The 26336-nt window shown below is 44.5% G+C and overlaps 2 protein-coding genes across 8 annotated transcripts in view; one reads left to right on the forward strand and one right to left on the reverse strand.

The window, feature by feature from the left end:
* Positions 1-9731, reverse strand: part of ebf3a (EBF transcription factor 3a) — a 44162-nt gene extending 34431 nt beyond the window's left edge. For all 7 annotated transcript variants that reach the window (XM_086194464.1, XM_086194463.1, XM_086194462.1 and 4 more), the window contains exons 1-6: positions 9062-9731; positions 5875-6031; positions 5725-5788; positions 5595-5650; positions 4533-4606; positions 3474-3542 (exon numbers count right to left, since the gene is read on the reverse strand). In XM_086194464.1, coding sequence (XP_086050590.1) covers positions 3474-3542; positions 4533-4606; positions 5595-5650; positions 5725-5788; positions 5875-6031; positions 9062-9183 — 542 coding nt within the window. In that variant the 5' untranslated portion in view covers positions 9184-9731. The remainder of the gene's footprint in view (positions 1-3473; positions 3543-4532; positions 4607-5594; positions 5651-5724; positions 5789-5874; positions 6032-9061) is intronic.
* Positions 9732-16812: 7081 nt separating this feature from the next.
* Positions 16813-26058, forward strand: syde1 (synapse defective Rho GTPase homolog 1). The gene is made up of 14 exons (XM_086195780.1): positions 16813-17066; positions 19688-19932; positions 20191-20758; positions 20848-21171; positions 21321-21513; positions 21760-21923; positions 22020-22130; positions 22210-22298; positions 22411-22548; positions 22766-22892; positions 23039-23214; positions 23422-23683; positions 24291-24590; positions 25066-26058. Exons 1-14 carry the CDS (start codon positions 16982-16984, stop codon positions 25269-25271), a joined length of 2988 nt encoding a protein of 995 aa, XP_086051906.1. The 5' UTR covers positions 16813-16981; the 3' UTR covers positions 25272-26058.
* The last annotated feature ends 278 nt before the right edge of the window (positions 26059-26336 follow it).

Here is a 26336-nt window from a genome sequence, read left to right on the forward strand (position 1 = left end):
CACACTCCTCCTCCCCCAACCCTTCTTTTCCAGCTCCTCCTCCTCCTCTTTCCTCTTTTCTTCCCTCACTTTCTTCACTTTTAATTTTAGTTTCATCGCTTTCCCATCAGATTCGTTGTTTATTTCAGAGATTCTCAAAGTGGGTTCTGGAGACCCATGGGGTTCCTTCAGGGTCCTCCAGGGTTCCTCAGCACAATTATATGTAATCAGTTTTCATGATGGTGAACACAGCGTGTTGAGTGAACAACCATCGGCATCAACTGAAGGTGAAGTCAATGACATCATCAGAGAAGGTTAAACACAGGTAGATGCAATGTTGTCGTCGTGACGACTGTCTGTGTGCTTCATCTCGTTACCAGACATCTCATTAAGAGCTCGTTAATGGAAACGTCATCAATTATAAACAACAAAACCAAACGTGAAGACACAGCTGTCAGTCAAACTGTGTGTGTGACATTAGTGGCTAATTAGTGTGTGTGTGTGTGTCTCTTTGCATGTGTGTGTGTGTGTGTGAAAACATAAAAAACACAAGCACATTTCTTTTTAAAATTGTTAATCAATTGAGATCAATTCACCACATACCGGTAATGTGTACTGACACACACACAGACAGACACACACTCACACACAATGCAGACAGACACACAGCTAAGTTTAGGATGTGTGTGTCTGTCTGCATGTGTGGGAGTGTGTGTGTGTGTGTGTGTGAGAGAGAGAGAGAGAGAGCGAGAGCGAGAGACACACACACACACTCGGAGCTCCATTGATTCTCGAACTCATACATTTAACATTTCTGCATGGGGCCCTCGGGGGCCCAACATTATTCTGCTGTCAGTCATCTGAAACTGGACTGTTAATCAGATTCAGCACCAACCAGTAGATCACATGACTGACAGACAACGTCCTCCCATGATGCCACTCTGCTGATGCCAAGGACACAAAACTGAAACACTCATGCCAGGTGGGTCAAAGTGCTGCCTCATCATCATCATCATCACCATTTTCTGTAGGCCTTTAGCCTCGCTTAGCACAAAGACTAGAGGCAGAGGAAACAACCATTAGCCTAGCTTTGCAAAAATACTGGAGGCAGGTCAAACAGTCTTTGGCCTAGCTTAGCATAAATGCTAGTGGCAGGAGAAACAACTGCTTGTCTAGCTTAGCATAAAGACAAGAGGAAGGAGAAACTATCATTAGCCTAGCTTAGCACACATACCAGTGGTACGGGGAACAACTGTTAGCCCAGATTAGCACAAAGACTAGAGGCAGGAGAACCTGTCGTTGTCCCTTGATTGTCTCTCAGTTTACTCTCATTTTTCAAGTCAGTCTCGTGTCCTGCATCTCCATGGCAGCTCAGTGCAGCTGACGGCAGCTGTGATAATATCCACTTGTCTCCAAGTGTCCGTCTCCAATATGTGTCCATATTGGTTCATCTCATTCTGTGGCAATCATGTTATTCCTTCAAGGACTCTTGGGTTTGACAGTTAAAGTTGGACATGGACAAATGTTGTGATGTCACAATGTTTGTAAAAAGACATGATTGGAGGATCAGTTATTTGTGTTTCTGGCATCTGTCTCTTTAAACTGGCTCGCCTGGTCTGATTTGAGACAAAGCAGTCCAACATGTTTCCTGTTACTAGAACACACTGGAGACCTTCCCATCATGCATTTCAGCAGGCAGCCACTGTAATATCACCACTTTTCCCTTCAAAAGACTGCTGCCCCCCCACCTCACAACCTATCAAGGGGGGAGAGTGAATACTCAAGGGGAGGATGAGAGGGGAGAAAGAGGGGGAGGTGACAAGAGAAGAGGAGAATGTATGATTCCTCATGGGAAGGGGGGGTTTGCAGTTTTCAGGGATCAGCACTCCATATGAATCAGAATCAAGCATCCAGATCAAGACAGGAAGTGATGTCACTGACAGGCAGACATGACGGTCAAGAGTTCCAAATAAAGCACCCTGGTCACCTTCACAACACATTATTAGCTAGTATGAATTAACAAAGTCTACTGATGATGCATTAAGCGGTAATAATCATGAACTTGCAGTTAATTAACATCAAAATAAGCCATAACAAAGTCACTTAAAGTAAAAAGTTGAAGAGGTTAGGAGTTGACCGAAGACTACATGACGGCCATGGATCAGATACCCTGACCACGTCTACAATTGCTTCAATTAACATCATCAGCCTGAAACTGGTATTAGTTAATTAACATGTCCTCTGACTGTATTGATGGATGTTAATAACATGCCTTAAATAATGTGATAAACACCTTAGCTAACAGGAAGTGTTAATTAACTGTCCATAAATGAGAATTCACCCATATTAATGAGTGTATTATTACTGTTAATCGTTAATTTTCCCTAACAGCCTCAGTGATACTTCGAGTCCCACAATCCTCAGCTGCTGCATTCTCATGTTCTCAAAGTTCAGGTTAGAAACAAACAGCTAACAAAGCTAATTATTGTCATCGTAAATATCAAGAATCAAGGGTTTAACCCAAACCCGAAGCCCCTAACCCTAACCTAAACTGAACCTGATTCTAACCTTGACCCTAACCTAACCTGAACCTGATTCTAACCTTGACCCTAACCTAACCTGAACCTGATTCTAACCTTGACCCTAAACCTAACCTGAACCTGATTCTAACCTTGACCCTAACCTAACCTGAACCTGATTCTAACCTTGACCTTAAACCTAACCTGAACCTGATTCTAACCTTGACCCTAAACCTAACCTGAACCTGATTCTAACCTTGACCCTAACCTAACCTGAACCTGATTCTAACCTTGACCCTAACCTAACCTGAACCTGATTCTAACCTTGACCTTAAACCTAACCTGAACCTGATTCTAACCTTGACCTTAAACCTAACCTGAACCTGATTCTAACCTTGACCTTAAACCTAACCTGAACCTGATTCTAACCTTGACCCTAACCTAACCTGAACCTGATTCTAACCTTGACCCTAAACCTAACCTGAACCTGATTCTAACCTTGACCCTAAACCTAACCTGAACCTGATTCTAACCTTAACCCTAAACCTAACCTGAACCTGATTCTAACCTTGACCCTAAACCTAACCTGAACCTGATTCTAACTTCGACCCTAAAACCAAGTCTTGACCTTCAAACGGCCCTTTGAAGATGTGAGGACTGGCTAAAATGTCCTCACTCTGTTGGTTAAATACGTATTCTAGTCCTCACTTTGTAGCAAGTACAAGAACACACACACACACACACACACACACACGCTTGCTCAGATATGCAAACACACCTGTGTCAGGTGATGACAATATCACCACAGCAATGTGTTGTGAATTCTTAACACATAGATGTATACAATGTGTCTCCAAAACACACACACACACACACACACACAGTGTGATAACAGTGTGTGTGTGTGTGTGTGTGTGTGTGTGTGTGTGTGTGTGTGTGTGTGTGTGTGTGTGTGTTTTGGAGACAGACACATACCTATCGATGATGACGGGGTCTGACGGCGTCTCGTTCCGGTTTCCGCAGCTCTTCTTATCACAGCAGCGACTGAAACACAATAATGAAACTCTGATGATGTTGTCCTCTGCAGCAGCAGGACGGATGCTATCGACTGACACTTTGCGACCAGTACTACCAGTATTACTGCATCTAGTACATCATATACTACTGCTCAATCACAAATAAAAGAATACTCTCCGCTAAGTGTATCCTCTGACAGAATTTCAGTACATGTGATACTACACAAAAGCTACTCCTATGTCAGGTCCCACACATTCTACATGCATGTACTCTGAGGATTAAGTTTACTGTGTTGATTTTCGATTCAATTGATTTTCATGCATCAGTCAGGCCTCTCAGAATATTTTGTAGTATGATGACAAAACTGTACATATCAAGAAACGTCAAAGCCTCTAATTTCAGTAAAAATGAGAGAATTCCTTGAAAGTTCCTCCATTCTTTTTGATCAACACTTGAATGTGGATTTGTTTCATTTTCTTACAAAAGTGAGAAAAATAATTTGTAAAAGAGGTGATTTTAAAGAATAAAATTTAAAGATATTTGTATATACTCATTGGGACCTTTTCTCACTCTCATAAAGTTACTTTGATTGTATACAATAACAACTGATGAATAGTACTGGTCCTGGTCCCTGGACCGTCCTCCTCCTCCTCCTCAGGGGCCTGGAGCACCACCACAAGACCCCTGGAGCACCACCACAAGACCCCTGGAGCACCACCACAAGACCCCTGGAGCACCACCACAAGACCCCTGGAGCACCACCACATCCTTCTGTCTGCTGGTTTCTGCAGCTTCTCCTTCACTTATTGTTGAGTTTCAACATTAAGTAATCAGTGACAAGGGGCTCAGTAGTGCCCCCTACTGCATGGCAGTGCTGACACGCTGATCATAGATAGGGGAAGCCAGATATTTGATGTCGTCTTTCTTATTATATTTGGTTGTTTTTCCATTTGAATACACATTGCGGTCATGTGACCTTCGGAGTCATTGGAGGAAGTGGCATCTTTGGCCTGTTACCTGCACATGATCTCATGCGTCAGCAGAACTCGACACATTTCTGGATTCTTGTCTTGACCTTCATAAATGATCGCCTGAAAAAAACACACAAACACACACACGGCAGGTGAGAGGAGCTCCTCGAGTTAGAGTTAGACTTGTCTGGTCTCAGAAACAAGTCAATTAGATCAGCCTTCCATCCTGCATTCAGCTCCATTACGACTCGTTAGGAGCGATTAGTGAGCACAAGGCAGCAGCGGCGGGTTGAGGGCAAACATTTGATCCTCTAAATGTTTTAATACACGGCTTCAAATCAAACAGCTGGAACCATGAGGAGCCTTTTCAACAAAGAGCAGATCACATGACGCAAACGACGCCTGACGGGCACGCTCGTTAAGACTCACTAATTGAATGACTCGTTAGATTTAAACACCTCGACTGCTGTTGCCGTTCATGTGTGTCAGACAGGCTGCTGACGGCGTCTGTTCCTTTCAGGCAGGAAGTCCCAGCACCTTTACAATAGTCTCTCTGCGATTGGTTGTTGAGTCCAAACAGGAAGTGTTATTTTTAAAATGAGTAACAAAATATCTAAAATTAAACAAAGGGGTCCAACATCTGCCTCCTTCAAGGTCCTGTGAAACGGTTCAGGCAACCGCCATAGTCTTCTGGATTCACCAATGATCTTTTCCAATCACTCACAAAACCATTGAAACAACCCTGACAACATCAAAACATTTGTGTTGTTGGCCTTGAATGGTACATCCCTTTGTCTTGGTCAGTAACCGTAGCGTGACATTGACTAACCGGCATTCCGTACCACTCGGCCACAAGGTGGCGCTTCCATCCACAAGGATAAGTTCATCTGTGGCAAATGCTGCCTGCAGGGCAAAGTTCCGTGATGATGATTTGTACCAGCGGGTCACGTTGGTTCCGTTTCTGTCTTGGTTCTTGTAAAGAATCACTGATGAAGTTTCATGGGATTTTCCATGACTGAACTTTCAGAAATCAGAAATGTGCTTTTCTTTAAATCCAAACATGAAGTTGTTCTTTGTCCACCAATTATCAGTAACGATGGTCCCTCACCTGTTTTGTCATGGAGTCGATGAGTCGCACGTACAGGTCCTGCTCGGTTCGTACACCTGAACACACAAAGACAGGCTGAGTGAGTTGAGCGAACGCTGGCGGCGCTGTGACATAAAATTGGCATCCCAACCGTTGCTGTAGAGCAACTGCAGCTTGTAATGGATCCCATTGTTGGTTTTCTCTGCCGTCGGTTCCTGAACACAAACACAAATACGTTCTATTGAACGGGCGCGCTTGGGTTCACCATAAAAATCTGGGCGTGTTTGATTTTTGTTCCCACCTTCTCTTTCTCCACAAAGTCAATGTAGGCGGTACGTTCGATCTCCACCGGCTGACCCTGGCGGTCGTACAGAGCCAAGACGAAGTGGAAGAAGTTGGACTTCCTCAGATTGGACGGCGGCTGCTTCTCGAAGTGAGCTCGCGCCAACCCCACGCCGCTAGGAGGCAGAAAATCAAGATGATTGTGTTTGCTCCAAAATATCAAATCGCTTCCAAAATAAATTATGTTATTGAACGAAAACATGGCCAACAGCTCAACATCACATTCTGACATTATGGGAGAAGTCTGCTAACGTTGGCATATAAAACTCAGATATTACACATACAATACACAAAAAATACTGGTATAAAACTCAGATATTACACGTACAATACACAAAAAATACTGGTATAAAACTCAGATATTACACATACAATACACAAAAAATACTGGTATAAAACTCAGATATTACACGTACAATACACAAAAAATACAGGTATAAAACTCAGATATTACACGTACAATACACAAAAAATACTGGTATAAAACTCAGATATTACACGTACAATACACAAAAAATAATGGTATAAAACTCAGATATTACACGTACAATACACAAAAAATACTGGTATAAAACTCAGATATTACACGTACAATACACAAAAAATACTGGTATAAAACTCAGATATTACACGTACAATACACAAAAAATACTGGTATAAAACTCAGATATTACACGTACAATACACAAAAAATACTGGTATAATACTCAGATATTACACGTACAATACACAAAAAATACTGGTATAATACTCAGATATTACACGTACAATACACAAAAAATACTGGTATAAAACTCAGATATTACACGTACAATACACAAAAAATACTGGTATAAAACTCAGATATTACACGTACAATACACAAAAAATACTGGTATAATACTCAGATATTACACGTACAATACACAAAAAATACTGGTATAATACTCAGATATTACACGTACAATACACAAAAAATACTGGTATTATACTCAGATATTACGCGTACAATACACAAAAAATACTGGTATAATACTCAGATATTACGCATACAACACACAAAAATACTGGAATAATACTTAGATATTACACATACAATACACAAAAATACTGGAATAATACTTAGATATTACACATACAATACACAAAAATACTGGAATAATACTTAGATATTACACATACAATACACAAAAATACTGGAATAACACTCAGATATTACACATACAATTACACGTACAATACACATGTTAAAACATGAAAAACATATAAAACAATAATGACATTATACTAAAATGATACTCATAACACACAAAAATAAAGAAAAATCCTAAGATATTAGTATACTCAGAAAATAGTGGTATACAACTCACACAGTACTGGTAAGATACCGATATAAGACACATGATAGAGGTATCGTTCCGGCATACAGATCTGATACGGCTGTGTGTGTGTGTGTGTGTGTGTGTGTGGGGGGGGGGGGGGGGGGGGGGACAGTGTGCGCTGCGCTTCATTGTAATTTGAAGTTTTGGAATTTATTTAATCTAACAAACAAAATAAATTCCAAAACTTCAAATTACAATGAAGCGCTGCACCCCCCCCCCCCAGCCCCCCCAACTAGAGATTTGACCACCGTCATCTCACGGGTGATGAGCTGACAACCAGTCATGAGTTATTCTTCATTAGAATTCATGAAATATCAAAATGTGGGATTTTGACATGAAAAACAGAAGAGCTGAAAGAATGAAAATGAAAAATTCAGTTTGTTATTTTTTGGACCTGGAAGACGATTTTCACCTCGGCGACAAGACGGAAATGAAGGTTTCTAACCAGAAAAACTGCTTCAGTTTATCCAAAACACTCTTAACATTTTAACAGTTTCAAGAAATAAACAATCTGAAAAAAGCAGTCTGTGTAGGTGTGTGTGTGTGTGTGTGTGTGTGTGTGTGTGTGTGTGTGTGTGTGTGCGCGCGTGTGTAAGGTGCTTGGCGGCAGCAGCTGTTCTTTTCAGTTGCATATAAACGGGTTTTCATTACATGAAATTTAAAGAGAAATTAGAAGAGAAAAAATAAAAATCTGAGATTCCAAAAAGCTGAACTTATTTCGAAACAACAGATGAAAAAAGTCACCAAATCAGGAGATCTTCATGTGAGGGAGGAAGTCTCCAGAGTTCAAATAACTTTTATTCTAAATGAGCATCGTCAGCGTCAAGTGTGCTGTCTGGGGACCTCTGAGGGAACCGAACGTGTGACGTTGGGCTAAAAGGAAAAAGGGAATCTTGAGAAAAATATTGAGATAAATCACTATTGCAACATTCATCTGTCGTGAGAGAAGAAAATCAACAAAGAACTTTATTAATTGAAGCAATCTAAAGTTTCAGCTCTTCTGAGATGGGACATCTTATTTTGGTAAATTCAATGAAAGAAAAACATTTGATGCCGCGAGACACTCAAGCAACGTGACTCCAACCTGAGAAATTGACTCAAATTATTTAATAAAACAACTTTTAGTTCATAAGAATTTGGCATGAAATATAATCTTTGGACTGCACCTTTTTAGTTGTTTTAGATTTTTCTGCTGCATGAAAATCTTGCTGTGAAATCATGACGGTTAAAAATGCTGAATTCCATCGATGCGTCTCTGTCTGTCTGCTGGTTCGCTTTTCCAGTCGTTCGTCCTGGAACATTTGAACTGTTCTGTTCACATCTTAGATCATCAAATAATTGAATGAAGACAAAGTTGACTTTCAAATTTGAAATTAAATGTTACCACTTAAATAAATAAACTGAATTTCTTAATGTCAATTTGAGCTGAAAATAAAAACAATAAAATGTTTATTGTTGCTACTCCATAAAAAGGTGAGTTTTTTTGTTGTTGCCTGAAGTGAATTCTTCACTTAATTTGGTCTAAAAATGATGTGGATCTGAGTGTTATTTTAATCACATTCATATTCAGATATTTTCTGTAATTGCTCAAACATCAAATTTTAAAAAAGTAAAAATGTTCCTTCTCTCAGCTGCAGACATTGCTTTCTCTTTTATTTGAGATTCTCTGAGTATTAAAGCAGTGAAGTGAGCAGCGCGGCGGCGGCTCACTCCGTTTTAAAGCTGCCGTGTGTGTGTGTCCAGCGGGACTTCAGCTCCCAGAATCCCTCAGGGGCGGCACTTTACCTCTGAGCGGCTGTGTTGGCGTCCACCACACCGCTCGAATGCATCCAGGACCGGACCGCCAGCGGCTCCTCCTTCATGCTGGCCGTGGCCCCGCGGGGCAGGTTGTCCTGGATCCCGAACATTTACGCAGCCCCGAAGCCCCGACTCTTTGACGACCGCTGCCGCCGCCGCTGCACCGCCGCCGCCAAAACACGACAAACACGAGGATGAAGAGAAGAGAAAGTCCAACAAGGGGAAAAAAAATTCAGCTGTTTTCTTCTGGAAACAGGAGGGATGAAGAAACAAGGGAGGACAAGAACAAGGGGAGTTTTAATTGTCTGAGCAAGTTTTTTCTTTTTGAAATTTAATTCAACTTTTAACTGAAAAAGAAAAAAGAATTGATCAAACGGGATTGAAACAATTCTAATAAAAATGAGTTGGACATTGAGGGAAGGAATGAAGGAGAAAAAAGAAAAATAAAATCCTCAGAGGAGAAAGAAACAGAGTCGAGTCTGGATGGCAAATCGAGCGCAAGCAAAGTGTCTTTTTTTCTTTTCCCCAAAGAGACGAGGAGTGAGGAGACAGGAAGGAGGCGAAGAGGACAGAAGGAGGCGAGAGGAGGAGGCGATGATGGAGGGATGAGGAGCGGAGGAGAAACTCTCAGCCCTGCGGCCCCACAGGACTGGACGCCAAAACCCAAAAACCCCACGGGTCTTCCTCCAAGCCGCTTACGACATCACAGTGGGGGGCGGGGCCTGGCCTTATAAGGAAACAAGAGGTAAAGAGTGTGTGTGAGTGTGTGTTTGTGAGGGAGAGAGAGAGGAAGGGGAGGAGGTGGCAGCTTGGATCAACCAACCAGAGAGAGAGAGAGAAACCTCCCTTTCTCTCACTAGTTACCTCCAGAGAGTCAACTGGTTTGACTGGTTTTACAGGGAAGACCGATTTAAAGGGCCAGTTGCACCCTGCTGGGAGGCCAGACATGAACCCGGCACTCTTCGTCTTCATTCTTTCAACCAAAGAATAAGATGAAAATCTGAATATGTTGACAGGTGCAATGTCACTCGTTCAGGTGCCGTGAGTCGTTCAGGTGTCGCGATCGTTCAGGTGCTGTGACTCGTTCAGGTGCTGTGACTCGTTCAGGTGCCGCGATCGTTCAGGTGCTGTGACTCGTTCAGGTGCCGTGACTCGTTCAGGTGCCGTGACTCGTTCAGGTGCCGTGATCGTTCAGGTGCTGTGACTCGTTCAGGTGCCGCGATCGTTCAGGTGCTGTGACTCGTTCAGGTGCCGTGATCGTTCAGGTGCTGTGACTCGTTCACGTGCCGTGATCGTTCAGGTGCCGTGACTCATTCAGGTGCCGTGACTCGTTCTGGTGCCGTGACTCATTCTGGTGCCATGACTCATTCTGGTGCCGTGTTCTCGTTCAGGTGCCGTGACTCGTTCAGGTGCTGTGACTCGTTCAGGTGCTGTGACTCGTTCAGTTGCCGTGATCGTTCAGGTGCTGTGACTCGTTCAGGTGCCGTGATTGCTCAGGTGCTGTGACTCATTCAGGTGCTGTGACTCGTTCTGGTGCTGTGATTCGTTCAGGTGCTATGACTCGTTCTGGTGCTGTGATTCGTTCAGGTGCTGTGACTCGTTCAGGTGCCGTGTTTGCTCAGGTGCTGTGACTCATTCAGGTGCCCTGACTCGTTCAGGTGCTGTGACTCGTTATTATTATTAAACATGTGGACAAGTAAATAATGACCCATCTACAAATGACAGATTGATAACAAGTCAGTCAGTTTATGTTGGTCAATAATTTATCTATCGATTTATTTTGTTCTGCGTTGACAGTTTGAAAACCCTCCATGTTTTTGTCCAGTGAGATTACGGAGTGGATCCCCAACAATTTCCTGTTCTCGGCCATTCGGATGTTTGATTTTGGTGGTTCAGTCAGCACTGATTCTTCTGAAGCTCCCTAGAACTGGAGAGGTTTCAGTGACCCTCTGGGTTTTGTACCAACAACTCTGTGGATCATGGCTCTACATACACGGGTGAGACATCAACACAGACGGTACCACGACACCCTTCCTGGATCACCTCCTGCCTGGTTCCTGTTGCTAGGTTAGTAGCCATCGGTGGAACCGTCGTTCACAGCCACATGGTTATCCTGGAGTTCTGATACCTTGGGACATTTGTCCAGGTTATCGCGCATCAGAAAGCCACGATGGCGGCCGTCTGGGAACCTCTCACAGAGATTCGTAGGACCGGCATTGATTTGCCACCCTCAGTCCTCGTTCACCCGAGACTCTCATGATCACGCAGCGTCACCGGCTTCACACACGTGTTCAATCCGTGGAGCCCAGTGCAGCTGGTTTGGTACCGACTGAAGTCTGTCGGTCTGGAGGAGGCTTGAGACAAAACAACAAACAGTTACAGTCACATCCCACGTCTCGTGTCTCATTGCATGTCTCATACAGCATCTCTCATCTCGTGTCATGTTTCGTGTCTCCGTCTTGTCTCATGCAGTGTCTCTCATCTCTTGGAGTGTCTCGTCCCGTGTATGTGGTCTGGTGTCTCTCGTCTCTTGTCCTGTGTCATGTCTCATGTCTCTCATCTCATGTCTCATGTAGTGTCTCACATCTCAACCCTAACCCTCTGAGTGAACACCTGAATCAGTTCAGCTTCAATCCAGTCAATGTTTCGATTCTTCATTTAAATTCGTTTCACATGAAATGCTTGTTTCATTTTTTAAAAACAAAACTGAACTTAAAAAATGTCTGACACTGAATTACAGAGGAATAATTGTATGTGAGTCTTAAAGAAGAAAAGTATTTAAAATATAGTTATTGAAAAGGGTGCGTCACACCATCACTCACATGCAGAAAAGGAAACACCTCTCTCACACACACACACACACACACACACACACACACACACACACACACACACACACACACACACACATACTTACATTTGCATTTAAATAGCGACATCAACCAGCGTTCAAGTCGGCACACCAGCAGGTTTCCCAGATGTCACGGCAAAGTCAGATGGGCCAGCTGTCTCTCTCTCTTTCTCTCTCTCTCTCTCTCTCTCTCTCTCTCTCTCTCTCTCTCACACACACACACACACACACACACACACACACACACACACACACACACTGACAAACACACACTAACACATCAAATGTGTGTTTTGATGCCGTTTACAGGTTTAAACATACTAAATATTTTTTTCGCCCAGTCAGCTGTTGAGAGGGGTGTGTGTGTGTGAGATAGAGAGAGATAGAGAGAGAGAGAGAGAGAGAGAGAGAGTAAAAATCAAAATTACAGGAACATGATCTGATGTCATACATTGAAGCATCCATCCCACGTTAAACTAAACACGCTTCACTTCGGCACCCTCCTCACCCTCCTCACCTTCCTCATCCTTCAATAAATGATCATGACCTCCTAAAACATTTCAGTTCTGTTCAAGACCTTGTCGTCACGGCGACAGCGGAATGTTGTCCTGTTTGCTCTGTATTTTGAGGTCAGCATCCAGCTGACGTGACAAACACTTGACCAGCCGATTTCATAGCTGTTTCATAGGATCAATATGTAATTAATATGTAATCAATTATTTCACATCTGATGACTCAGAAATTGAATATTTTGATTGAAAATTGAGAATAGAGACAAAACATTTGTTTGAATCAACAAACTATTTATAGTAACTCAGCCGAACTGAGACAAAGAGAAAATAACACTTTTAAATTTGAAATTCAAAGTGAAAAATGTCAATTCAGAGATTAAAACAGCTGATTTCTAATGACATCACACCGCCAGCACTCATAATCCAATGAGATACAGGACAAATTTGGACTGATCAGTCTTCCTTCAGGTCCTCAGACGTCTGCTCGTACTCTTCTGATTTTACTCGTTTTATTTTCCTCTGCTTTTATTCGTCTGCTCTGTCTTTTTCAAATGTCTTTATTTTTGTATTTTTGGTGGAAGGTGGTTGTTCTGTAACGTCTCAGCTGCCTTTACATTTCTGCTTTTTATCAAATTATCAAAACTGACATGCAAATAGAAATCCATAAAATTTTGGTTTACTTGTTTTTAAACATTTTATTTCACATAGCATTATTGTAATTTTAATATTGTTCTTTTGAATGTTATTTTTCGTTATTCTTTTATTCTTATTCCATCTTTTTGTTTTCTTTTTAAATCTCTTTTATTTTCCTATTGTGTTCCTACTTGTGATTCATTTTATTTCGCTTTATTTTTGTCTTCTGCATTTCAACTGCACGTCTGTATTTTCTTGTCTTGGGGCTGGAATCAAAACACAAAGAAGAAAAACTGACCAGAAGCCAGAAAAGTGGAAATCAAATGAAGGGAAACAAAGCACTCGACCTTCAGAGAGAGAGAGGAGTGAGTGTGTGTGTGTGTGTGTGTGTGTCTGTGTGTGTGTGTGTGTGTGTCTGTGTGTGTGTGTGTCGCTCAGGGATTCCCAGTCGTCCCAGTTCAGGGAATTCCCTACATCCCAGCAGAGAGATGGGAGAGTGAGGAAAGAGCGTCACCAAGAGGAGGAAGAGCATTACAGCATCATCAACCAGCCTGGGTTTATGCAACTTTGGGTTTTATGCTAAAAGTTACATTCGTTTTAAAACGGCTTCATTGAAGAAGAGTCACAGCTCAACTTATATGATAAACTAAATGTATTTTCAAATCTTTTGATATTTTAATTTTCTTTTCTTGTCCTGTTCTGGAGTGATGATGTCACAGATATTCATACTCACAAAAAACACGATCAACATTTGGGATTGTTTTTTTGTTGAAATCTTTGTAAAAATGTAAGCCTTTTTTTGTTTATTGTGTAAAACTCATTTCTGAATGAAGAAATATGGGATCATACTGGTGTTTCAATGTTTAGCATTGAAGAAGCAGCTGATTTCCTCAGTGCTCCGAGGACCCCGGGATCCACGCTGACAACCCTGGGCTGAGGTTCATCTGACGTTTGTTGTGTTTGATTCTGTCTTCTTTATGTCATGGAGACAATCTGTGCTTGGATCAATGAATGAATAAATGGGTGAATCAAAACTCATGGATCCATGCTGCTGAGCGCCGTCTGTGGTGGCATCACTGTTATGACTGGTATTTCTTCTATGGGACTGGCGTCTCTGGTGGTATCTCTGGTGGCATTTCTAGTATCCCTGTGACTGGTGTCTCTGGTGGTGCCATCTCCACTGGCGTCTATCCCACTAGCCTCTCGGTGACCGGTGTCTCTGGTGGTGCCATCTCCACTGGCGTCTATCCCACTAGCCTCTCGGTGACTGGCATCTCAGGTGGTATCTCTGGTGGCATTTCTAGTATCCCTGTGACTGGTGTCTCTGGTGGCGTCCTTCTGACCAGTTCCTCAGGTGACATCTCTGTGGCTGGCAGCGGTTGAGTACACACAGCTTTCACACTCAGTTCATCCAATTTCAATTGAACACGACAAGCTTTGAATTAATTAGCTGACAATATTCATGGATTTTTGTCAGATTGGAAGCCCCACATGTTCAATCCTGCTGTGTCCTCGGAGCAACTCCAGTGTCTGTTTGTCTGTCTGTGTCAGCTGTTTCCTAATCAGTACTCGCCAGACTATTATTTTGAAAGCCGTCTCCTCATCAGTACTTGCCAGACTATTATTTTGAAAGCCGTCTCCTCATCAGTACTCGCCAGACTATTATTTTGAAAGCCGTTTCCTCATCAGTACTCGCCAGACTATTATTTTGAAAGCCGTTTTCTAATCAGTATAGATAGATAGATACCAGGTCATTGTTGCTTTGATTTCTGATTATTATGACATTTTCATGACGATTGATCAATTTCATACTGAGTTCAGGAATCTGACCTCATCAGGCCTCTGAGTCAGTCACGGTTCTGACCTCATTAGGAAGCAGTTTTCCATATGTATGACATCACTGAGGTGTTCTTTGGTGTGAGATGTCACCACATCCAACATCACTTTCTCTCTCAACTGCTTGGCCATCTGAGACAAACCACCTCAGCAGGTGTGCGACTCCACAACTGCTGTACCAGCACTGGGATCAACCATCACTTCTCTGCAGCAAACTTCTGGTCATGTTTCAAGATGAAACTGATCAAACTAACGACCTGACCTTCTGGGATGGAAAATAAAGCACCATTAAACGATGGTGAAAGTAACAGGAGAGTCGTCACTTTTGAGACTCAGGAAGACCTGAGACCTGCGGACGGTCCGAAACGAAGCAGGAGACCAACCTGCGTTACCTCCTCAGAAAAAACTAAAAATGCTGTGCTTCTGTGGTGGAGACATGCTGCCCCTTGCTGGGGGCCACAGGTAACAACAGTCAATATCATTCGTGCGACAGATGCAAACATACTGAAGTCAATCAATCACTCGGAGAAAATCAGACGCGTCAAACCATGAATTCCTGGCAGATCTTTGATTTTTAAATCTCTCTCGTCTTTAAGGATGGAGGTTCTAACCCAGACAACATTCAGACAGTAGAACACAAAGGTCTTTGACACTAAAGAGAAGAACAAATTGTTTAAGATGAAAACATCAACAGTTTCTTCGTGTGCTAACCTTAACATCTCATAATTTTCCTCAGCTTATTTAAATTATACTTCAGTATAACTGACTTCCACTTAATCTTTTATAAAAAACAATAGACAACTGAAGTATTGAAGTATTGTTGCCCTGCACGTGACTGCTGTGTCATAGAAGTGTAACAATGCAGCCACCATCCACGAGGCCACTCCCCCAAGCCCCATGTCAATGACCCCAGACTTAAAGAAACACAGGCCTACCTGAGGCTCCTGGAGGTCGAGGGTTTGTATGTTGAACTAACAACCATCAGTGTGTTCAAACCTCTAGGGTTCCGGTTCCTTCAGGTCTTCATGTATATCCTCATACTTGAATATTGTCCTCTGTCAATATACTATATCATGGAACATGTTCCATGTGTTCTACTTCAATAAATTCATCTATTTTAGATAAAATATTGAAATTTCTACCATAAAAGTTAAGATTTTCAAGATCTTCAGGTCAATACTGTCCTGGTTCTGATGGACATTCACTTTCTTTTCTTTCGTGATGATTTAATTTATTGCCTGCAATCCTCTGGACTACAGTTCTTTATTTTTTGCTGTTTAATACAAACCAACCTAAGAAACTTTGAAAACATCTTTCATGTCCTTGAGTCCTGCTTCAGTCTGACAGAACCAAGAGTATCCTGCACTTTGTCCCCACCTAGTGGTCAAACTGGGGAATCTTTCACAAACTGAAGGGTTGCCCTGTCCTCTTATTTCCTGTCCTCACCCCCTCTCTCCACACACTCTCCTGAGATTCAAGCAGGGGAAGCAAGAAAGCAAGCAGGAGGAGGAGAGACGGGCATTTGAGATTTGCTGGTTCATGTCTCGCTCATTTACTCACCAGCTCTGATAATTATGAAGGAATGGGCTGAAATTTACTTGAGAAATTATTTAAAAACTTGAAAATGAAGTATACTTCCACTGATTAAATGGTATATACTGCACATACTGAGGAACATGAGCAGGACCAGTGACACAACAGAGGGATGAGACGTGAGAACCTTCACAAAGGTGATGGAGAACTACTGAAATGTCCTTGATCAACTGTGTTTTAGAACATTTTGTTTTCATGGCCTGCAGGACAAAGGCAGGACTCCATGTCCCATGAGCCTTCTGTGTCATCCCCCTCCCCCCTTGGAGCTGAGGGGGGAAGAGAGTGGGCGGAGGAGGGTAGGAGGAGGCGGAGCATGAGGGAGTTTGGGAAAGAATGTTTGGAATTCATTTCCTGTTCTGCACTCTGAGAGCTTGATCAACGGCAGAACGGAAGATGTCGGGATGAGTGAACAAACGAAGGAGTGAAGGAGACGGAGCGCTGCCTCCTGTGTCCTCCTCTGTGACTCTGACTCCTCCGTCCAGCATGGCTGAACCCCTGCTGAAGAGAACCTTCTCCCGACTGCGAGGCAGAAGCAGATCCCGCAGGAAGACGGATCCAAAACTGAGTGGTGGGATGCGCGCACGCACACACACACACACACACACACACACACACACACACGCACACACACACACGCACAAAATCCTCCTCATCCACTCTATCCTTCCAAACTTCCTGTTTACTTGATGCCTTCTGCTTCTCATGACTCCCAAGTCTCTTCAGTTGTGTACACAGATTATCTCTTCATATAAGAGTCTGCAAACACTGGTTTCTACATATACGTGAGTGAAGGTTCTCAGTGCTTCGGGTCCTGGTACCTCTTCAGTTTTGTGAGGTAGCCAGCTGAACTTGTTCAGGGTCTCCTCTCTTCAAGGGGGTTCTTCAGTTGTAGTCTCTGGTGGAGAGCTGCACGGTTTTATAACCCTGTGTGTGTGAGACCTTCGACAGTGTCATTAGGTCGCATGTGACATCTGGGTTCCAGTGTTGCTGAGGTCACATGAGTCTTTAGGGGGTCGTTGGCCCAGCTGGTATCTATGTGGGTCATAAGGGCCGGGGGGGGGGGGGGGGGGGTTCAGGTGTGAATGAGTGCTGAATTTCCAAGTAAGGGTGCAAGTTCAGACTCTGCTGTCCCCCTACACCCGGAGGAGGAGGTACATCCCTGTGGGGACAGCAGGTCCAGATTTGGATCTGAGGAGACAGACATCTAGGTCAGACTGGACTGCCTGTCCCTCCATAGAGGAGGAGGCGCCATCACTACCCGTCCCCCGCCTACAACTCAGTCCTGAGCCCCCACTACAGTTGACCACTATACAGAACTGAAGAGACTAGTCTCCACACACACACACACACACACACACACACACACACACACACACACACACACACACACACACACACACACACACACACACACACACACACACTATAGATGTACAGTTCAGCTACGTGGGAATATTTTCCAGGATAGTTCATGTATGTGGGAACATTAATCGTTAGTGTTCCTCTATCATCTTCATCACCATCACGTGGTTTAATGTTCAGCATCCTGCAGACACACTCGCCTAATGACCACTGCCAGTCATTGGTCGTGTGTGTGTGTGTGTGTGTGTGTGTGTGTCTGTGTGTGTTCTCCGGTCAATAAGAAGATTCTAAAAACTTCATATGTTATATATACATTGATATACACACACACACACTTTTACACATGCGCACATATGTATACTATATATGCACACACATATGTATACATTTGTACATATACACTCACTCACTGTGTCTGAATATGTGAAGACTAGTGAATAGCAGCACTGTTAAGTCTTAAATACAGAGAGCTCATTGACATGCAGACTCACAGTTGTTTATTCATACACACACACACACGTGCTCACACACACACACACACGCATACAGACCAAGAGACAGAGTCTTCTATGAAGACCTCACTCTGCTAACGGGAAGTAGAAAGCACCACTTCCTGTATGAGTCTGTATTAAAGATCGATGCTCTCGTCACCATGAAAATTGTTCTGATGAGTAGACTTTTTAGTTAAACACTCCCAAATTTATAGAGCTTGAGAAAAATTACGAGACTGTAAATGATTCTAGAAAGGTTCCTGTTCCAGGCCAGTAACAGCAACACCAGTGTTTGTACTGGGAGCTAAACATCCTCACCCGGTACTGAATTGAACTGGGCAACTCTCCAGGCGCTTAACACTGGCCACTGAGCCGCTACTTCGCCCATCTTTTTTGCAGCTCGGTCTGAGGTTTCAAACAGAGTGCGGCAAATGGGGGGGGGGGGGGGGGCAGTTTTAGCCCAGCAATATCCCTCCTCTGAGGGTTCACTTATTGATGCCTCCACTGCTATGTAAATCCAACCCATTAATGTGCTGGATTGGTGTGAGGTGGGCAGAGGTGTTGATGATGATGCAAAATCGTAAACACAACGCTCACCAGTTCTCCCGCATCAAACACCTCTGAGAAGGTCGACACCAATGCTGCTGGCGGCCGGAGCAGCGAACTGCTGTTTTAAAACTTACAGACCTTCAGGGGGCTAAATATTCTTCTGACGCATCGTCACTTCAGCAAGATGAGCACCGGGGGAGCTGCTGACATCACTGGTGAGAGGAGCGTGGATGACCACCTCACGGGACTGTGAAGGATGGCTTGTTGTATGAAAAGGTCACGGAGGAGCTTGGTGGACGTGGCTATCGCCAGATGACGGGAAATCACCAGCGAGTTGAAAAACGTACAAAGTTATTAACAGCAAGTCTGTGACCACAACAGCACCAGCGGCAGAGGGAGGTTGTACTGGGACGACGAGGTTTGCCAGACCGTCACGGGGCTGAATATTCTTCCAATGTACGGTATATGTTGTACGTCACTGTTCATGCGAAACTTCATGCTGCACGTCACGTCACATGTTTACGCCCACACAACTTGACGGCTTTTTTGGAAAGAGGAATATTACGCCTCCATTTCACACAGACAAGACGGCAAATTCCTGCCTCTACTGGGCCGCAAATTTGGTGCATTCTCTGTTTAAAATAGGCTTCTGTTGTGTCTCCTGAAACCTTTGAGTCTTGACTTGGATGTGAATTAAGATCTGGGTTCAGATCTGGACTTGGATCTGAACTGAAAAGATGGATAATTAACTCTGAAGGTAATAAAACATCTGTTGTGTTTCCTGCAGATGTTCTGATTCAGACTGACAGTGTCCTCCAGACAACCACAACTCAGAGGCCAGCAGTGGTGGACTCCCCTACGCCCCCCAGCAACCACATCACAGTGGCTAAAAAGCAGCAATGGGCACGACAAGGCTCTGTGGCTCCGCCCACATCTTGCCTCTCAAGTCCCTCCCTGAGAAACTGTGACTGTAGTCAAAACTTCCCATATGCACTGGAGGAGGCCTGGAGTCAGATGCTGTCACTGAATAAGGTACCTGCCAAAATAGTCATGGTTAATTACATCCCACTTAACATGTCCAAGTGGAGCCCAAGTGGGTAGAAAATGGGTCTGCGTGGTACGGGCCCGGTGGAGTCAATCAAACCATCAACTCATTTGGGCTAACCTCCAACGGGCATGGAAGACAAAGTTGGTGGGATCGCACATGGTTGTGCTGACTCTAATCCTGTCCTCCACTTGGCTATTTGATCCCAATGTTCCATACACTGACCCTAACTACTCCTTCTCCAGACAGAGCACTGGGGTGACAGGAGTCTGTCCTCAACCACCATTCCCAATGTATCCAGCATTTCTGCAGCAGTACAGCAAGAACTTCACCAGCCAGCAGGTGTCATTCTTGATGTCACCACCATATCTCCCAGTACCAAGCTGTCCGGCCAACGCGCCTACCTGCAAAGCCTGGATCGCAGCAGCCGAGCCTGGGTGCTTGCTTCAGGAAAGTCTCAAGTATCAGAGGAGGCCAGTGGGCAGCAGCAAGATTGTAGCAGCAACATTTGGTACAACCCAATTCCAGAGGACGAGGATGCAGCGTGTCTGCGCAAGGAGGAGGAGGTGTGGACGAGGCAAGACCAGAAGGATGAGGGCACAGCTGGACTAAGCAGGTATGAAGAGGTTTGGATGAGGCAGGATCAAAAGGAGGAGGCAGGATCACTAAAGGGGACAGGGCTTGGTGAGACTAGAACAGAGCTGGGACGAGTGCGAGTTGGGTCAACAGAAGGTCGCGGCTTTGACTGTCTACTGGATGTCGCCCCTCCGGGTGTCAGTCACCATGTCCATGACATCACAACAGAAAACACAGGTAATGCCACTGATGTCTCCATTTGCTCTACTGATTAGTCCCATGAAATTCAAATGTCAAGAAAATAGTGTTCCTTGTCTCTCTCACAGACTCAACTCCCTCTGACTCCAGCCCCACCTTTCAAAAGAAGGGGGGTGGGTCCAGTCGTGTGATTGACAGGCTGAGGTCTCCGGGTACTGTGAGAAAACTCTCTATAAAGATGAAGAAACTTCCTGAGCTGCGACGTAAACTCAGCCTTCGCTCCTCCTCTCGTGCTCATCGCCAAGATGAGGTCACCAGAGGAGGTGGCGAGGAAACAACCGGTAAGAATGCAGCAAACCAGAATGTGATCAGCAGATATCACCTGGATAGTTCAGCGCCTCCTGCCCGACCATTGCGGCGGTCATCAAGAAGATGCTCAGCCAGTAAAGGAGGTAAACAAATCATAAGTTTGGAAGATAAGAGTTGCTATAGTTGGTTCTTACTTGTCCTGGTTCTAGCTGCTATGTGAGTTTTTGTCAAGTATTCAGAGTGGACTTTACATCTCTGAGAGAGATGTAAAATGCCTTTTTTTCCTTTTCAGGTTACCTCAGTGATGGAGACTCTCCTGAGCTGCTTCCACGGCAACAGGTTCCTCAGACTGCAACCTTGGAAACTACATGTGACCTAAGTTCATTTCAGCTTTACGTGGGCTCTGACCCATCGCGATGCAGCCAGCGAGTGACAGGGCTATTGACCATCCATCTACTGGGCCTGGAGGAGATGAAAAGCAGCAGGTAGCAACAGCACTAAAAACAGTGGTAACACCTGCTGAACTCACACCTGCAGCTAACTGAAAGCAGGTAATATAAGCTGACAACTACAGCTATTACAAGTTTACAACTGCAGCCAGCAGCAAATAATGTAAGCCAAAACCTGAAAGTAGCAAACACCAGCTAATATAAACCAAACCCTTAAGGAAGCTGACAGGATAAGCTACAACCAGGAAAAAATGATGGTATGTGCGTCATCTTTGTTCACAGGTCGGATGGCAGTAAAGAGATTTTTCTGGCCATCCAGATTGATGGCGTTACCAGGGCAAGAACTGCCCTCCTGTCCCTGCGAGGCCCAGCTCTCTCACTAAATCACGCCTTCCACCTGGAGTTAGAGAGAGCACGGCATCTACGTGTGGTGGTTTTAACACCAGGTACTGCTGGCGCAGCGTAGTGTTTTTTTCTGAACTCAGCTATTATTTGCATTGTAATATGAGGCAGCAGCATCACGGTCATTCTTCTCTGTGTAGCCAATCAAAAGGCAGTGGGTGGAGTTAACTTAAAGACTAACCGCACAGATCGTCCTACCAGGAACAGAGTCTGCTGCCTGGGCGGAGTCTCCATTCCACCACTCTTTAAAGGTTTTGCCCTCTGTGATTTAGAGTTGATAATAAATAAGGAGCTCCAGAAATATGAGTGTTTGCTTTATTTGTGTCTCAGCAAGTCGTAGTCAGCAGCTCTGTGTGAAGTTAGAACCCCGAGGTCTTCTTTACGTCAAGCTGTCACTGCAGGAAAACTGGGACAATCCGGTAAAGCAGCCCAACTCCACAGCAACTTGTCTTTGTTATGAAGGAACATACGACCAACACAAGCAGCTGCTACATGTTTCTACAAATGAACTCTGATCGTGCTTCTCCACAGCCCAGCAGTGACACATCGCTGCCTGCTAATGTGTTTGGGGTCGAATTGCATCATCTGGTAGAGGAAGAGGGATCTACAGCTCCAGTCCCTTTGCTGATCCAGAAGACTGTGGCAGAGATTGAACGGCGAGGACTGAAGGTACTTGACCCTCTATTGACTTTCATGTGCCAGGCAGTGCACGCGTGGAGCAGGTATACTATGTGTGGTGCATGGTACACTATGGGGGGTGGAGGGGTGCACTACCAGGGTAGAGGGGAACACCAGAGTGGTGCAGGGGAAAATCAGGGTAGTACAGGGGTACATCAGGGTGGTGCGGTGGTACAGTTCCTGTCTTTCTGACTGAATGTCTGCTCAGGTGGTGGGTTTGTACCGGCTTTGTGGCTCTGCTGCAGTGAAGAAGGAGCTCAAAGACTGGTTTGAAAGGAACAGCTCAGCCGTCTGCCTCAGTGAGGACCTCTACCCTGACATCAATGTCATCACAGGTCAGTAGCACCACTGAGTGACTAGGACCCGAAGGCTTGCAGCCAAACGGCTTCTTTCAAGGTTTGAAATTTTGTGTTGGAATGATGCAGTCTGAATAACTGACGTGAAGTTGAGTCAGATGCTTTGGCATGAACTCCTTTCTCAGGTATACTGAAGGACTACCTGAGGGAGCTGCCCTCGCCTCTCATCACCAGGACTCTGTACCAGGTAGTTCGGGAAGCCATGATGCTACAACCCCCACCTGCCTCATCTGCCCCCCCTGACCCCCAGCTGGCCCAGAGCACAGTGGAGCTGTTGTCCTGTCTGCCAGCACCAGAGAGGGTAACCAAGTACTGCAGTTCTAAATTACAATGTGGTCCACTTGAGTCTACAATTACTCCACTAAATGAAATCATTCTAGAAGAGAAAGTTTTTCCTCTTTCACATTTCAATGGGGCACATTTCCACTTGACCTGCAGAGGAAGTATTCTGAACATGTTGATAGCCCAGTCGTACCAGTCTTAAATGACAGTCTCTGTCTGTCTCCAGGCCACGTTGACTCTCCTGCTCGACCACCTCAGCCTGGTGGCGTCCTTCAGTGCGTCAAACAGGATGACACACCAGAACCTCGCCGTCTGCTTTGGACCAGTGCTCCTCACCCCAACCCAGGAGGCCTGGAAAGGAGGGGGAGGAGGAGGAAGAGCAAGTGGAAGAGGAGCGAAGGGGGCCTGTCATAGTGAGGAGATAGCAAGTGCAGTCGACTTCAAACGGCACATTGAGGCGTTACACTACCTGCTGCAGCTGTGGCCAGGTGAGAAGGCAAGAACTTTGGAGCTCCTTGTGATCTCATTGTGTGTACAGACAGGAGAAGAAAATTCACAGTAGGACTACTTTTTAGTAACAGATGAACAGAACTAGTCAACTCACAAATATTGCGTAAGGAAAAGAGGTGACAAGCCTCAGTTCTATGCCTCTATGTCACTTTTTATAGTCTGGAAGTCTCAGACAAGCCGACGTGTCTTGGTCATGACATCACCACAGCCATCGCAGCCATTGTTTCTAGGTCATAACATCATAGCAGCTGTTGTTTCTGGGACATGACATCATCAATGTAGATCTGACTTTGGTTTCATTCAACTAAATGGAACAAAGTTGCTGAAATAACAACAAAATTATGAACCTATGACTTGCTGGGTCTGTTGCTATGGTGACAAGCTAACATATGTTCAGAAATTTGCTATCAGTATACTGGACATTTGAGGCAGCATCGTGAACGTTGAGCATATTCAGCTCCTGAGGATAAGGTGAACTCCTATGATTCCTCTCACATCATTTGTGACATCTGACACCGATTCATGTTTTGTCTGTTCACGTTGACTTTCTTAGGGTTCATTCTAACATAACATTTTCTTCCTCAGTGCCGACTTACCGAGTCATAGAAGATGACCACAGTGACCTCTCCCCGCCTTCCTCACCCATTCTTCCCTACCGCCCCTCGGGCCAGCAGCAGAGTCGTCCTGCACTGCGATTGGCTCTGCCTCAGCACATGGAGGAGGAGGAAGTTGTGGTGTCACGTCGCGGGCGGGGTGGCCTGGCACGGCTCGACAGTCCACCGCCAATCAACCGGTATGCTGGAGACTGGAGTGTCTGTGGACGAGACCTTCTGTCAGGACAAGAAGCCGACTATGACGAAGTGGCAGGAAGTGAGAGTGATCCAGGTAAACAAATTGTGCCTTACAGAGAAACCACACCCACAGTGACTTCTCGCCATGTTTAGGTCTTGTTTACCTGCTGGTTTTGGTTTTGACAAACCTACCTGTCAGTAGGGTTAGGGCTAATTCATAAGATTGTCCCGGCTTGGACATGGGATCTTTCTGTGTGGAGTCTGCATGTTCTCCCTGTGCCTGTGTGGGTTCTCTCTGGGTCTCTCTCGCCAGCATCATCCCACCATCCAAAGACATGTAATGGGGACCAGGTTAATCCAGACTCTAAATTGACCGTAGGTATGAATGTGAGTGTGAATGGTTGTTCGTCTCTGTGTGTTGGCCCTGCGATGGACTGGTGACCTGTCCAGGGTGAACCCCGCCTCTCGCCCGTAGATGCTGGGATAGGCTCCACCCCCCGCGACCCTTAAAAGGAATAAGCGGAAGACAATGGATGGATGGATGGATATTTGACCTTCTTGTCTTCCAGGGAGCATAGATGAAGAAGAGGAGAAGAAAGAGGTGTGGTCATCTGGAGGAGGAGGAGGAAGAGGAACAGTCGGACCGAGTCTCTACATGGAGGAGTTTATGGATTTTGATGCCCCTTTTAACTGTCGACTCAGCCTGAAAGATTTTGACACTCTGATCCATGATCTGGACCGAGAGCTTGCCAAGCAGATCAACATCTGCCTGTAGAGGAGGAGGAGGAGGAGGAGGAGGAGGAAGAGCAACAGCCTGTGCCAAAAATTGATCCAAAGATGGATGAAGTTTCAGCATTGTAGTTGATGAAGGTCAAACTTCTGACTGGTCCTGAAGATGGTGTTGCACTGTTGAAGCCATAACTAAAACTTTATGCCGTGTGAACAAACTGCAGAATGTGTCACTCTGCTGCTTCAGTCCCAAATATTTTAGATTTACTTTCTGTCGTCTGAATGTGACACGCCCTGTTCCGCCATCGATGGACAAACAGATCTATTTTGTGACCAAGACAAGTAACTTATTCCTTGCTTTGACTTATTTGTAGCCTCCAGATAAAGAGGCTCCAACACAGACCAGCATTTCTGGCAACTAAATACTTGTGTTTTCTCTGGACAGCTCAAGAGGGCACTGATGTCATCAATGACCTATCACAGCCCACTGCAGGGCCCTGCCTACTGGTTTCTCTTGCTTCTTTGTTGATTGTCTGTCACAAGGGCAGCAGAGCGCCACCTGCTGCTCATCAGTATTTCCACGGTACAGCGCTCCTCACTGTGATTGGTTCGCAAAGGAACACAATGCTTGTTCCAGAACACAAAGTTACAATGTTGTGATTTGAATCTGTTCTCTTTTTGTTCTTGTTTTTCTTCGACAGTATTACTGTGTTTTGCACAACTTCAGTAAGCACTTATGTTTTGTGATAATGCTAATGTTTCTATGCAGATGATGTTACCAAAGTTCTGGAGCATAGCAACCAGTTTCTATGTCTCATAACCTGACAACAATAAAATACATTATTATTATTATTATTATTATCATTGTAATATCATCATTATCGGTATAATTATCACCATTATTATTACTATGACTTTTTTGAGCAGAAGCCACAGTATTTGCAATGAAGCGTTCAGGATGATTTATCAGCCTGAACACTTCTCAAGACTCCAAACACACTCCAGGATGTCCTGTCCAGTGGGCGTGGCCTCCATTTTACAGCTCAAAGACCAATGAACAATTACTAATTTGGCTTTTTTACATGAGCGCTCTTTGCAAATGATTTGGGTT

The sequence above is a fragment of the Aulostomus chinensis genome, chromosome 23 (genome assembly GCF_037954235.1).
Source record: "Aulostomus chinensis isolate RoL2024-O1b breed Wild chromosome 23, RoL_Achi_v1.0, whole genome shotgun sequence".
Classification (NCBI taxonomy): domain Eukaryota; kingdom Metazoa; phylum Chordata; class Actinopteri; order Syngnathiformes; family Aulostomidae; genus Aulostomus; species Aulostomus chinensis.

Coding starts and splice junctions, on each gene's coding strand:
- syde1 (XM_086195780.1), top strand. CDS start 16,982: ATGGCTGAACCCCTGCTGAAGAGAACCTTCTCCCGACTGCGAGGCAGA. Junction 21,924..22,019: donor TGTGGTGGTTTTAACACCAG/GTACTGCTGGCG, acceptor TTCTCTGTGTAG/CCAATCAAAAGGCAGTGGGT. Junction 22,131..22,209: donor CATTCCACCACTCTTTAAAG/GTTTTGCCCTCT, acceptor TTTGTGTCTCAG/CAAGTCGTAGTCAGCAGCTC.